The following is a 15255-nucleotide window of genomic DNA, read 5'->3' on the forward strand; positions in this document are numbered from 1 at the left end:
TTATGGTCTGCCTAGTCCTTCTGTGAAATCTGGAAATTTCCAGTGTTATTTCAAATGTAGGTAAATTAGGACTTCTGTGCATTGAGACTCAGTGAGAGGCTGCCTTCTTTGTAGCATCCTACTACAGTTAGGTCTATCCAGGACTTTTAGGACATCATTGGTATTAAAGATCAGACAGTTGGTGGGTGTCTTCTATGACAGATGACTCATGGTCAGAATTCTGATTTCCCATTTATTCAGTTGTCTATTTTTTCTCTCTTATCTGGAATTGTGGAATAAGCACCCCATGTTGGTATTTTTTGGAGAGTATTTCAGTCCTTTTTTTGTTGCTGTTTTGAAGACACAGACTAAGTGACTGGGAGCATAGGATAAATCATGATATCTCCTTTCCTCTTACATTCTAAACAGATGATCTGAAGCTGTAAGAAACTGAGTTTTAGATTAAAATTAAAGTTAGAGAAGCTAGAACAGTTGAAGCTAGCCTGTAAACAGTTACTCACATCAGCATCCCCATCTATGGGATACTGATATAAGAAAGGGACTTCATGAATAAGGGTTTGTAGAATGGTGGTTATATCACTAGCTTGACTTGTGTAATTAGGGATTTGTTTTGTGGATTGTATTTTCAGTGCATGTGTGATAAAATACTGAAATTGTTTAATAAATGCCAGACATCCTTATGCAGTCCAGAATGTAAGTAAATACTGCACCATGGGTACCACCAAAAGCATACTCAAACTATTTTTCATGGTTTGTATGTTTTATTTTGCTCAAGTGCAGTCTGAGAAGAAACACAAAAAAGGAGAGAGATATTTTCCAGTATATTTTGTGAAGATTGTGTCTTATTGCCTCTGGTAAAATCCATGAACTTGCCAGAGAGTTTGAACTATGGAGCAGTACAACTGGAAAATAAAATAAGAACAGTACAAGTGGAAAAATTCCAGTGGGTTGAGGTTGTTACAATGAAGTGATAAAAATTTGTTTGTTTGATGAAACAGCTGTTTACCAATAATACAGAAAGTTTCTGCCTTTTCTTTGCTTTTTCTCTAAAGGTCTCTTAAATCCTCTCTGGCAGAGTATTTTCTTTTGGAGCATTCATTGATTCTTAACCTTTAGGAGGGGAAGGGACATCTGATCATCTAGTTCAGCTTCCCATGTAACACTTTATCCTTTTTTTTTTTTTTCTGACAGAAGCACAATTTTAATTTGGCTAGAGCATATCCTCCTCAGACAGATTCATGGCAGGGGAACTGTGTCTTAGTTTCTTGCATGTTCATGGTACTCCTCTCAGTGTTTTATAGATCTCTGGGAGGTTAGGCTTTACTCTTGCTCTTGCCATGCTGGAATGCCAAAGTTATTAAAGACCATTTTTATTTGGATTCCTGTTTTCTTTTGTATAACTACTAATTTTGCAGGCTGGAAATCAGTAACAGAGTGCACTCTTTTTCTTTTCTTTAAGATAAAATGTTCATTAATTTGAAACGTCGACGAAAAACTGCGCTGGAGACCGTAGCTGGAAGAAAGTCCTATCGTTTGTCAATGAAAGTGAAGGCATTTCCCTCTCCAGAGGTTATATGGTAGGACAACAGTTACTTCCACATATGCATACTAGACCTATTCGTAGTTCAAAGATAATATCTTACTAAAATATTCAAAGACTCCTTGAAATGGCAACAAGGAGATGATACAACTATGGAGTTTTGTTGGAAGTTTCTGGTTTGTCCTGGATTTTCTCAGTTTAAGAGAACGTTATCCCCACCCTGCAAGTGCCAAAAAGGAGGTCTGAAAAGTTTAAAGCTGAGATCTTCAAACGTGTTAGGTATTTCTCCTCTTGAAATCAATAGAACTCTACAGATAAGTATCTCTACCAGTCTCAAGTGAAGTGTTGAATCCAACTTCACTCAGACCTGAATAAGAGACCTGAACTTGTTTTTCAGACAGTAGGACAAAGAAAAGAAGCTTTTCATTAAAATAATGGAGTTGAGTCACATAGACATGCACTATTAGAAAAAGAAGGGAAGCTTGGTTTGTTATATGGTGATCTGCAGGTTGTAGGTCCACTTCAGTGCCTGCAGTGTTCACTTTGGCTCATGGTAAGAAAACTTTTTGAACAGTTTTTTTGTATTTACCCAAGTCACTTTTATATAAAACAATGTTATCTATTCATGATCTCAAGGGGTTTTTTTGTTTAAATAATTTTAAACACCAGTAGCTCTGGCTCAATTCATTGAACTTTAACAAAGGGTCAATGACAACACTGATTAAGAAAACAAACCATACATACATGGACAGTGAGAGTTCATGTTACTCACAGCCAGAAGTTACTTTTGCTCCAAACATTTTGGTTTGTTTTATAGCTCCACATGGAAACTTAAGGAGTAGAAGTGGACCTTATACTAGCCATTTATACAGTATTTTCTGTTTCTTTAATTGTTGGGCCTGTAAACACATATATATCCAAAATATCTGAAACATACAAAAAAACCCCAGACAATTAAGCAAGAAATTTAACTTCTTGTTTTTTTTTTCAACCAATATATTTGGTCAAACAATAGAACAAATAGTCCAGAGAGGTTGTGGAGTCTCCATCCCTGCAGATATTCAAAACCAGAGTAAAAATGGTCTTGACCATTTCTTGAGGTTGAACTAGGTCATCTCCAGAGACTCTTTCAGCCTCAATTATTCTGTTCTTCTGTAAAATACAGATACAGTGAAATGCCTAAACCCATAGTCCTGAGACCCAGGTTTTGGTGCCCTTCTATTAACAGTAAGAGCTTTCTGTAAATACTTAATATAGTCCATGAATCTTGTTAATCAAGTCCATCATAGCAAAACCCCACTGCATTCTTCTGCTAACATGATGTCAATTTTCATACAGCAACCTACTAAAATGTGGTTGGCACTGGGTTTCAGACTGTGAAGAAAAGTATTGTGCTTCTTCAGCAATCTGTGTTTCTGTTATCTTTGAAAGCATTCATGTGATAGCAGGATATCTGATTCTTAAGTGCTTATCTAATCTGTTTAGTCCTCCCCTTCCTAAAATCACAACTGTGCTCAGGCTACTGTAATACTTTGTCCCAGGATGTATTCTGAGGTCATAAAGAAATGGTCAGTACTGGATGATGCAACTTTTCTGTGAATGATTCTTAGCCCAAATGGCTGCCTCCTATCCTAAATGGCACAAGCCTGGAAAACTATGATCTTCAGAGACAGTGACAGTTTTCAGCAAGTCTCAGACACTATAGAGCCCTGTCATATCCTTATCAATTTTAACATATAGAATGGTATTCCCCAAAGCGCTTTATCAACAATCTTATTTGTAAAGGAAGGATAGGCTTCTGGTAAATGGAATCTTAGACTGTAAATTAAATCCTTGCCCAGAGATTGTGAAATGTTGTGAAATGGCACAACACAGACAGTTTAAGCAACACTCTTTCCAACTTTGATTTCTGAAATTCTTTTAAACAGGTTAAAAGATGGGCTACCTGCTGCGGAGAAGTGTGCCCGGTACATGGTTAAAGACTATTCGTTAATCATAAAGGATGTTGCCGAGGAAGATGCTGGAAACTACACTATAATACTGAGCATACGGCAGTGGAACTTGTCTAAGAATCATACAGTCACTCTTAGAGTAAATGGTAAGTTTGCAGCACATTCCCATGCTTCTTTTGAACATACAAATGCAACATTTTTGTCAAGCTAAATTTTCATCAGTCTTGCCCAGTTCAGGTCATTGTGGGCTTTCTTACTGACTTTCATGGACCCACATCCAAGCCCCATATGCAGGGTGATAAGCCCATCTTGGAATCAGAAGATGAACGCTGGTTTTCATTAGAGGAGTTTGTCTTCCACGGTCGTGTACTTGTTCCTGATGACTTAAATGTGTTACTAACCACTTACCCGACTTCACTTATGCCGGCTGTTTTCCTTTGTTCTCCTGGTGATTTTTCTTGTTACTCACTCTGCAGGAATGTCGTATTTTCATGATCATGCAGTACGTTGGAAATGAGCTGGGTTTAATTGCTTTCCCATTTTTACCCTTTCCAGTGAAACCCCAGATATATGAAAATGCTGTGTCATCATTCCCCGATCCCAATCCATATTTACTGAGCAGCAAGCAAGTGCTGACTTGCACCGTGTATGGTATTCCTCAGCCTAAAATCACGTGGATGTGGTATCCCTGTAGACAAAACCATTCCAAAACAAGGTAGGACAGCTCCCTTGTTTCTGTTTAGCATGTCTTCCCTTTCTATTACATTTAAATATGAAATTATTTTGCAAGAATAAGCTTGCCATGACTATTGCTTAGTTAGTAGAGCTTGTATACTTTAAATCAATGTTTGTTACTAAACATACAGGCACAGTGCAAATTTTTTTTCTCTGCATAATTATTTGAAAATGGAGGGTAGAGCTGTTACTTTGTATTGCCACTTAGGTTTATTTACAGTTCACTACTATTCATGCATGCGATATCCAGAGGCAATAATTGCTTTTAACTTTTATGAGGGAAGACTTGCAGACAATGTCTTGCAAAGTTCACACACTTTCCCAGGGAGGAGATTACCATGCTTTCCTCTGTGCACAGCGATCCCCCTGTGTAATTTCTTTTGAAATTCAACAGAAATAAAGACTGGTTTCATTATGAAGGTCAGTCTCTCTTATGACACACTGACTCACAGATTCAGTTCCGTGAGCCAAATGTGCCCAGCGTTCTCCAGATGATATTTCAACAGGGGAAAATATAAATGGCATCATACGAGCATACTTCATGCTGATGTGGTGTTTAACTAATCCTCTTCTATATTTAAGCCTTCTTTTGAACCCTGTTTCTTATGATTACAAGTTTGTGTGTTGACTCATTAATCCAAAGCTCTTCCCACATCATGAAATCTGACACAATCTTAGTGATTAACACTCAGCCTCCACCACGGCATTAGCATTCAGCTACTGTTGGAGGGTTCAGATATGTAGGGTATTTGGCTCACAATACAATGAAGGTATTTTAAAAACCTAACAAAAGTTTAGGAACCAACATTTTCTCAGTTTCAGTTGAAGATAATCACTACATAGAAGTTAACTTCACTAATGCTTTCACGTAGAATTGGGGTTTACAGGGACATTTCAGCCAAATATTTAAGAGTGTACTTAGCTGCCAGGATACAAGACACTTAATTCAGTTAAATAAGAAAACCAGCTTATTTCAGATTAAGGGTGCTTGCAAGTGCTTTGTCGTCACTGAGAAGTGCACGTAGTGTTTCCAACTACACCTTGATTGGCATTATGCTAATGGCTGCCTTTCTGTGCCCTGCTCACCAAAAGGTGGCACTAGCAATCTCTACTTTTGCTGAAATAGGTACAACCTGAAATCTGACACTTCCAGGACAGGTGAGGGCTGCATCTCTTCTGTCTGTTATGCTACCTTTGAAGGGTGGATCCTGGGGTGGATTAGAAGGAGTGTGACCAGTAGGTCGAGAGAGGTTCTCTTCCCCCTCTACTCTGCACTGGTGAGGCCACATTGGGAACATTGTACCCAGTTTTGGGCCCCTCAGTTCAAGAAAGACAGTGAGCTGCTTGAAAGAGTCCAGTGCAGAGCCACGAGGATGATTAAGGGAGTGGAAAATCTTCTGTACAAGGAGAGACTGAGGGAGCTGGGGCTCTTTAGCTTAGAGATGCTATTTTAGTGCCTTATAAAATAGCCTCCAAAATCTGTTAATGGTGTTTAGCAAAATCAGGGATATCATGCATCAAAAGCAGTGTGGCCAGCAGATCAAGAGAGGTGGTCCTGTTCCGGCAGTGGGGTTGGACTAGATGATCTTTCAAAGTCCCTTCCAGCCTCTAACATTCTGTGATTCTGTGAAAATCGTAAAATTCTGAGTATTAATTTATTCTTGCTTGCAGGTGCAAGGTGTAAGAGAAAAGAAATCACAACATCTTTTAAGTAAAGAAACCCTGTGAAAGGCATATATGAAAATTTTCAATCTTTTAGTTCCTTCCACAGGTTTATACATCTATGCATAGTCTGTATTGAAATCACTGTGTGGCACTGATAAAGCAGCTGGTTCTTCATTGGCAGCTGGGGTGGTGCTCATCCATTGTCGAATATTTCCTTCTGTTGACAAGTGCAAATCTGCACTATATCACAGAAGACTGTAATCAGAAATAACAAATAATATCTGCAAGCAGGTGTTTAATAATGTGCTAACTGTAGACTCAATTAAATGCTAATTAGAAGTGTGTTTGAGCAGGTGATCAAAGGAGAAATGTAACCATTTGAATCAGCTGTTGGCTCTGTTACAAGATTGTTTCCAGACTTGCTTCCAAACTGCCTTTATAATTGTTCTGTGACCGTTCTTTTTAACCCACTCCCCTTCCTTCTCCTTTCAATGCTTGCTGAAGAAGTAATTTTGAGAGCACAGTTTTTAATGTTTTGCCTAAGACTCCTTCTGAATAATATGGTGATAATTAACTATGGATGAAAGGCAGAAATACCTGAATAATTACATTTTGTCTCCTGCTCCGGAAAGGGAGCAGAACGAACTACCTCAGCAGCTGACGTGAGTTGCTTAGGCTCATGTCTATGCCGGTTCAGGTGTTCTCCCCGAGGAGCTGGAGAACACTTTAATCCCACCTATTTCATTGTACTTCCCTTTTTGTGTGAGGGAAGGTTTGCCTAAATTACTGATTTAAGGTCTGTGTACTTTGTGCAGCAGATTAAAAATGTATCTTATTCTGCCATCACTGCATTTCTTCGGATTTACCTGCTCAATGTTAGGTTTCCAAGGCTACAGTGCTACTCTCTTTGTGCTCAAATAGTGCCTGTTTCTGTGCATGAATGTAGTTTTTACCTTAGGCTGATAAACACCCACATCTTGCCATTACTTGATTTATAGCGGTGGGGATTGTAATCAAGATCCTGATTCCCTTGCCGCAGGACAAAGCTTACACTCTGAGTAAAAAGATAGTGTTGGTGCTGAGACCTTACAGTGCACAGATCTGTTTGCTCCAGATATGTGCTTAACTTCACATCACATGAGTACTATCAAGGCAAGCTGGGGAATGAAGCATAGCACATGAATCTAGCTGGCTTTCTTTTTGAAAGATTGTTGTCTGCGGTTTCCTTAATAGAAACCATTAGGTTATTTGGCTACTTCTTGCAATTTCTGTTCCAGAGAGATTTCTGTTTCAAAAAAAAAAAAGCTAAAAATACTTCAGTGGATTGCATTGCTTTTAAATAAAGTCTATGTATATTTCAATATTTTATGGCTGATCCAACCAATTTATATAACTCTCTACATCACATTTAGGCCAGTAACAGGAAGCTGGCCAAATAAAACAATTTCTGTAGTTTTCTGGTAGCAAATAAAAAAAGATAATACTAAAAAAAGGCAAGCTGTAAAGTTACTCAACAAATTTGCCTTTTTGAAACATGGAAAGACCAACTTCATTAGATTTCCCTGTTCTTTATTTTCTGTTAAAGTTCTGTTTCTTAAAACAACTCTGTTGGTATTGAATAATGTTTTGTTAGCTAGCTAGCTAACTAGATGGATAGGTGGAAACAGAACAAGAGGACACAGTCTCAAGCTGGACCAGGGGAGGTTCAGACTGGATATTAGGAAGAAATTCTTCACAGAGAGAGTGATTACCCATTGGAATGTGCTGCCCAGGGAGGTGGTGGAGTCACCATCATTGGAGGTGTTTAGGAGGAGACTTGATAGGGTGCTTGGCTGCATGGTTTAGTTGATTAGATGGTGTTGGATAATAGGTTGGACATGATGATCTTGAAAGTCTCTTCCAACCTGGTCTATTCTATTCTATTCTATTCTATTCTATTCTATTCTATTCTATTCTATTCTATTCTATTCTATTCTATTCTATTCACTGTCTTCTTATCTTCACCCCAGAAAGGAAACACAAAACTCAAGAAAAACTATCTGGGGGGGGAAGGGGGGAAGAAATGTTTGGGTAGTTTTTTAATGCTTATGCACAACTAGGAAATTCTGAGATGGCAACCAAAAAGAGACAGCAAATTATACAATGAGAGTTAATATTAAATGCAATCAAAGTATTAAAGATTACTCTTTTTTCAGTGTCTGAGAACCTAATTTTCCAGTGCTGTCTTATTAAAGCTTACTCTGCCCTGTAGCAGACACACACGTTCCCAGACTGGGTAGCCCTCAGATGCTCAGTGAATACAGTGTCCATCACCCTCCTTGACCTCTTCCCTACCACCCCAGACTTTTCTTTCTGGCCTTGGTTTTGCTTGCCTAGAGCTTGCGTAGAGTCTCCAGCACTAGCCAGGCTGAGCTCTACTTAAAACTCATCAGGTCTGAGGCTGCAGAATGAACATCTGCTCATCAAGAACATGCTTGATGTTAATGGTTCTTGACCTGTCTCTCTTCAGCAGATTTGTGTTTATCTTAAACTAATCTGGCAGAAGTTGCCAAGAAAGGCATGTGGGACACTGATATTGCTCAGTGGAAGCAGTGGTTTCCTCAGAAGTCATGCAGTGTACTTTGGGGGTAGTTTCTCTCTCTAGACATGTGGGAAGTTCAGGAGAGATCTTCTTCATGCTTTGCCCAAGATTTGGTCCTTCAGAAACTGCAAACAGATACAACCCTGAAACTGTACTTTGGGTGCTCCAACTCTCCCATCACCCTGCTGCCTTCCTCTCTCCTTGAGCTATCAGCTTGATTTTGATTTACAAATATCAGATTATTGTTTTACAACCTTGTCATCATGGCAATCTGCAGGTTTTGCGCTTTATTGGTTTTGTTTGGTTGGTTGGTTTGGGGTCTGGTTTTGTTTGTTTGTTTGCTTGTTTTTTCTCTATGTGTGTGCATGTGGAAGAAAGAAACATGATGCTGTAGAGATACCTATAGAAACAAAGTCTTTGGAAAAAAAGGGTACATGACTCTCTACCCCCTTGACTATAGTGTCAAGATATGAACCTTTCTTGGTGGTAAAATCCCCTTAATGGTGGGATTGGGAATGAAGGACTGAGTACATGAAGGTGAGGAAAGAAGCAGGCAACAGGGACCAGGGGCTGTGTGGAGGTATCTGAACTGGAAGTGTTGCCAAAGACCTCCTCTCAGGAAACTACAACGTTGTAGCACTTTGATGCGTGGGGATCTTCATTGAAATCACTGCTAATTTAACACAGAGTGATAAGAAGGGAGCATTATCTCCCTTTGCAGCTTGTCTGCAGTGCAAAAGTAGGATCACGTGGATGATTTTCTACCGAAATAGATCTTTGGCACTACATAGGAGAGGAAGAAGAGCATGTCATGGATCTCAGTGAGGCAGAAAATAGAGGTTTTCCTTGAAACTTCTGCAGAGATATAGAAAGCCTGAGACTACTGTAGTGGAAATTCGTAGTCAGACTCCCACCAGCTTTAGTGAACGAGGAGGCAGGCCGTGTGTGCCTGGCAGTCTAATTGCATTTCTGCGTTGTTTATGTCAGTGTATTAATAAGGGATTGAAAGGCAGGATCATTAGGATGTGCTTGGATAGATTATCAGGGAAAACAGATTTGCAACATCAGTGAGGTATGTAAAATGAACAAGTAAAAACAAATGTTAATTGTACTTAATTAGAAATGTACTGAACCACCCAAATTTAATTGTTGGATGTCTGCAAACAGTGATGCCCATTAGTTTGTCCACAGCGACTGGTTTTGTTCCCCATGCCACCTTCTATTTTCAGGAAGGGGAGGCCTAAGTCCTTAGAGCTGGTAAAAGTAGGTCATATGCCATTAATAAACAGGTAGTTAAAAAATGCCTTTGTTTAATTTGACGTGTGGCCAGATCATCTGCTCTAAATTCACACTGGCTGAGGATCTAGCTGGTGGCCTTCATGTCTTCCACTCTTTACTATAAGAAAATCTTTCAGCAATGTAGTAAAGTATAGGTACCTAAAGTGAGTACATCAAAAAGACATGCTATTCCCTCATATTGCTATGGTTAGGGAAATAGATTAGCACAAGAAATTCCCAAACCCTGTATTTGTCACATATCTTTCAAAAAAGATAGAGTAACAGCTGTGAGTGTACATTGCAGCAGTGTGGACTTGCAAAGAATTTGTAGCCAAAAGAAAGAGAGGAGTGAAACAGCATCTGATGTGCTTCAGGCCAGACAAACAATGTGTTGAAGCATCTCCTCCTGAACTTCCACTGTGAGCCAAAAGTCAATGCTTGCTTGTGACCACCTTTGATCCTTTGAAAACAGCCAGTAGGGCTGTATCCCTGTCCTCAGTCAGTATATTTTTTGATATTTTACTTACAAAATGCCATATGAATCAGACCTGGCATAGACATAAGCATAAGCAAGCCTGACAAATAGATGCTATGCACTGAGCATAGTTTGCCCCAGTCTGTCTTTTGGGTAACGCAGTGAATGCACTGATGAATTTATTCTGCAAGCTGTGAATGATTTCACTATGGGTCTTAGCTGAACCAGAAGCTTAAGCTTTCAAGTGTTGTTACTGCAAGTGTTTAAATCACCTTAAATCAACGTTTTCTGAGTCTGTTTCCAAAATGCATTAAACCAAAATGCATTGTGTTGCCCAAGTAATTTTTTAATTGATCATTGATCAAACCTAGCACATAAAGACTACAGTAATACCCATATGGTCAGGAGTGCTCTGTTTAGTTTTAACCCCAGCTTTCCAGTCTTTTTTTTCACTTGCTGTTCCTCATACTTTTCGCACTTTCTTTTTCCCTCTTGTTGCCTTCACGCAGTGTCCCCTTGGCTTTCCTAGGGACAGTCTGACACCTAGTTTTAGGGAACAACACGCAAGGCTCAGGTGGATGGTGAGATGTTGTTGCTTGATCTTTTACTTACTGTGGCCCAGCCCATGGAAAACAAAGCGTGCCAGGCTGTACGTGGGGACTGCACGTCGTGAGCGAGGCCCTGCACGCTGACAGTGTCCAAGCCAGTGGGACGCCCCAGCCCATAGCCAGAAACCTGCCTCTGCGCTAGCCAGGGGCTCTTGGCCAAAGGAAGGCACCAGGTCAAACTTTGTGTGTGCTTCAGATTGATTATGCATGGGATACTATTACTGGCTCTAGTACACCTTTTACAAAAATATACAAACTTTAGTTAGCATCCTTTTTCCTTTTATGTGAAAGCCTTTCAAAAAGCCTTTGCAGAAGGCTTTGAACAGACACCGTGCATGAGCTAAGAGTGCTCAGAAAAAAATACTCAGTTAAAAAACACAAAACCGAGGTTAAGAGAGAACAGCCAGTTCTTGCAGCATAGGGAGGTGACCAGTGAATTTTTTCAGGAGCTGGTTCTGCACTTGTCAACATGCTCAGGAATACCTGGGAAAAAATGCTAAGGAGGTGACAAAGTTTGCTGATGATATTAAGTTATTCAGATTTGAAAGGATAAGGTGTGCTTATGAATCTGGGTGTCTGAGTGATAAAGTGGCAGATGAAATTCATTGAAGAAAAAGTGTTCATGGTGCACACAGGAAAAATAATCCTGTATTCACATGTGAAACATGAGTGTAAAAAAGTCTATTGAGTGATCATTACTGCCACAAAGAGAAATCTGAGTGCTGTAATACATTGGTTTGTTAAAATGATCACATTCATGGCAGTTCAGAAAGAAAAGCAAGTGTTAGAAATTACTAGGAAAGAAATAAAGAACAAAATAGACACCACCATGATAACTCCACATGAACCTATGAATTATTGACATCTTTTGTGCTATGAGCATTCCTGGTCCTTTCATCTAAAAGGATGAAGCCAAACTCAAAGGCAAACTAGAAGGAGCAACAAAAAGGATCAAAGGAATTTCAGGGAATGAGAGGAATGTGTGAGGAATGAGTGAGGTCAAGGCTCTGCAGACCTAAAAAGAAATTACTTGGGGGCTACATGACAGAGATCTACAGACTTGTGATGGGCACACGTGGCTGAGGATATTGCTTCCAGTGCAAGAAGTAGGGGACCTTAAATAAAGCCAGGAAGAGCACAATTCAGAACAGAAAAAGGAGATGGTTCTTCATGCAGTGGGTAGCAGATTTGTGAAACTCTGTGCCAGAGGATTTTGGTGGGGGTTGAACAGTTTGTAAGAAGTCTCAGAAGAGAAACTCACTGAAGTATAGAAACAGGCTCCATTGCGGGAAATTCCTGAGCTGACAATAATTGGTGACTGGGGGAGTATAAGGAGGAAGTATCTGAAGTTAGTCCTGCTCTTACTCATCTCCAACCATCTGCTTATGGTCATTGTTGAGACAGGATATGGGGTAGATGGATCCTTGGTCTTATATTCACATTTGTCAGTATTTTCTCTTCCTGTTTTCCTTCTAATCAACTCCTCTCTCCCCTTAAAAATGTTTCCCTCCATTCTTTCTCATCCCTTCCTTGTTTTCTGCCTGCACTTCCAGTCCCTCACTCCAATCAGCCCAGAGTTACTCTCAGACCCCTACTTGCATTGAAGCTGGAAACAAATCATCCTGAAAAACACAACCTCAGTGCAGCAATAGCTCTTTCATCTCTTCTGCTGATCACTGGAAAATGGAAAGGGTGTTAGTTGTGCTTCTAACTGGTCAGCAAGATAGGGAATGTTAAGGACAGTCTAAACAGATTAGTGAAGAGTTACTCCTTTCTAGAGCCTAGAGGATTCATTCAGGACATCAAAGGAAAGGAGAAGGAAGGTGCTGGGGATACCTGGAGCTTGGAAGGCTATAGATATAAGGTTATGTCAGGAAGTCAAGCAAGCTGTTAGGAGTGACTTGTGCACAGAAAAGAACTTCTAGCAGAAGCGTCTGAATGACGCTAGGAACATAGACTGAAAATAGAAGAAACAGATCACAAGAATGGACATTGTATGTAAAAGTTTGATGATCTTTCTCTTTAGGTTTCTGACTGCTCAACCAAATCAGAAAACACTTCTTCCTTTCAGTACAACAGACTATTAAAATCAAACACTTTTTTTCCCCTGAAAGAAATTCTGGGTGCTTGTGGAAACCTCATGCTTTGAGCGATAATTCTGTAGTTCCAGCCAACACCCAGCTCTTCTGTGGAGGACATGATTGCCACTTTTGAACAGAGAAAGGGGAGGCTGAGTCACAGTGACTGCATGGGAGACAAGAGTGATTACAGTTTAGCAAAGGATTGAAAGGACAAAAAGGAAGGAAGGCTGAAATATGATGGTATTCTGTGTCCATGAAGAATGCCAAGGAGTGCAAGGCAGGAAATTGAGGGTGAAGAAGGAAAAATATAATTGTGATAAACTCAGGATGAGAATATTTCAGGTCACCTCAAGATGTGCAAACACCTGAAAAATTACTTTCCCTAACATCCATTGGGTCTTAAGTACTAGCAAAGAACTTAGAAACAAAATGTGGGTTTTGGTGACGTTCAGCCTCAGGCATTTGCAATTTTTGTTGTGTTTTGGTGTTGCAAGGTGCTCAGGTGTACAGATGTAGCAGTGAGTGGTTTTCTGTGGCAATGCAAGTGTGGACTGATGCACCACTGAAAGGTGGGATAGGTAAGACTTCTGCTGATGCTACTACTTCTTCTGAGATAGTTCAGCCATAATGTTTGGAAAGTTTGACTGTGAGAGGGAAATATTATTCATTTATCTGGTTGCATGTAGATAATAGTTATATATATATGTAAAGGCAGTGTCCAGCTGTCAAACACTTTCTTTTTTCATAGAGCCTTGGAGATAGGCAAAAAAGTCATGAATGCCATATACCCTGCTATTTTCAAAGATGCTCACCAGGAGGATGAGGCATTCAGGGTATTGGGCATCTCTCCTAGAGAATGCATTTTCCCTCTAAGTATTGCTCTCAGTGGGGAACACAGAGCATAACTGCAAAACAGAAAACAGCTCAGTCCTTACTCTGACAACTAGGCAGTGCACCAGGGCTCCAGCCCAGCTCAGTGCATGGAAGCTGCTGAGAAATCTTCCAGCCACCCTGCACCTTGTCAGTGAGTAGATGCTCAGATTAGCTAACAGTCCTTGGTCACAAGTTGATCCCATGCTGGAGACAGAGGCTGAGGAATGGTGATGGAGACTTGTTCATTGAGGGTCATGAGCATGTCTGAAGTGAGATGAGCTGGTGATATCCCACTGCTCTTGGCAGGCTAGTAGGGACCAGTGGCAGCAAAAGCAGAGAAGCAAATAAGACATGCAGAGGACATCCTACACCATTCTCACCAGGAATTCTCATTTGGCATTCTTTGTCAAGGTCCTAAATAAATATAAACAAACTATAATGTGTGGTGTAAAATGTATCCAGTACCTATCATTTGTAGAAGACTTCTTCCTAGTGCCACTGATCCATGTATTGGGCAAGGTGCTTGGGATGAACTCTCAGCTCACTGCAGCTTTCCTATCAAATGCAGTGAGGCCAGCATTTCAACCTTTAACTGATTATTTTTGACCTAGAGCAGGAATGCTTGGACCATAGTTACTTAGAATCATGGAATCACATCCACAGCCAAAGCTTGAGGAGCATGCTGGCAGGGAGCCAGCACACATTCTCCCTCTCCACTCCACCCCCATAAAGCACATTTCACAACCTGTACATGCTCCCTGCTACTATTGTCACTCTCTGTTTCCTGCCTCAAATCTACTCAATACACCCTAAGACACGTGGCTACACCAGCCCTATGCTACCAATCACACGGCACTGAACTCCAAGGCACAGAGCAGGCAAGGCCCATGTCCTTCAGATATTTTTGATAACTTCCAAGTGGAAAACCATTCCTATACATCCTTTACAATTCCAGGAATTTCCAGAGTTCCTGTCTTAAAGTCAGAGTCATCCCCACTGCCTCTTGAAAGATGTGAGTCAGCTCAACTTGAATTTGTAATAACATTGCCATGATGCCGCTAGGAATTGATTGCTCTCCTAATAGAAGAATAGATGCTGAGAAAAATACTGTACTTGCCATTAATCACTCTCAAAAATGGTCACCTTCAGTGACAGGATGGCTTCCTCTTGCTTCTAGTACTGGCACAACTGCCAAGTACTACCGCAGTAAACACGAGCGTCACTCGGGCTGCCAGCTGCTTTGCCAAGAGGAACGCTCAGAGAATTGAGTGGGGTATTGTGGGAGGGAAAGATTGTGATAGCCTCTGGCATCACACAGGAAGGCTTGGGAGGAATGAGCTGAGAAGATGAGGAGGCAGAAGATGAGCATTTTTCCAACTGATATGAGGATTTGGGCTCTTCCACTGGTATTTGTCTCCGTACTGCTTGAACCACAAATTGCAGGACGGTCTCCAGAATGGGGAAGAT

The 15255-nt window shown here is 40.4% G+C and overlaps 1 protein-coding gene across 2 annotated transcripts in view; it reads left to right on the forward strand.

Moving 5' to 3' along the window:
- FLT1 (fms related receptor tyrosine kinase 1) overlaps positions 1-15255 on the forward strand; it is a 79244-nt gene that overhangs the window by 36555 nt on the left and 27434 nt on the right. For both annotated transcript variants that reach the window (XM_054164494.1, XM_054164493.1), the window contains exons 8-10: positions 1460-1577; positions 3469-3638; positions 4048-4207. In XM_054164494.1, the coding sequence (XP_054020469.1) occupies positions 1460-1577; positions 3469-3638; positions 4048-4207 (448 nt within the window). The remainder of the gene's footprint in view (positions 1-1459; positions 1578-3468; positions 3639-4047; positions 4208-15255) is intronic.

The sequence above is a fragment of the Dryobates pubescens genome, chromosome 10 (assembly GCF_014839835.1).
Source record: "Dryobates pubescens isolate bDryPub1 chromosome 10, bDryPub1.pri, whole genome shotgun sequence".
Classification (NCBI taxonomy): Eukaryota; Metazoa; Chordata; class Aves; order Piciformes; family Picidae; genus Dryobates; species Dryobates pubescens.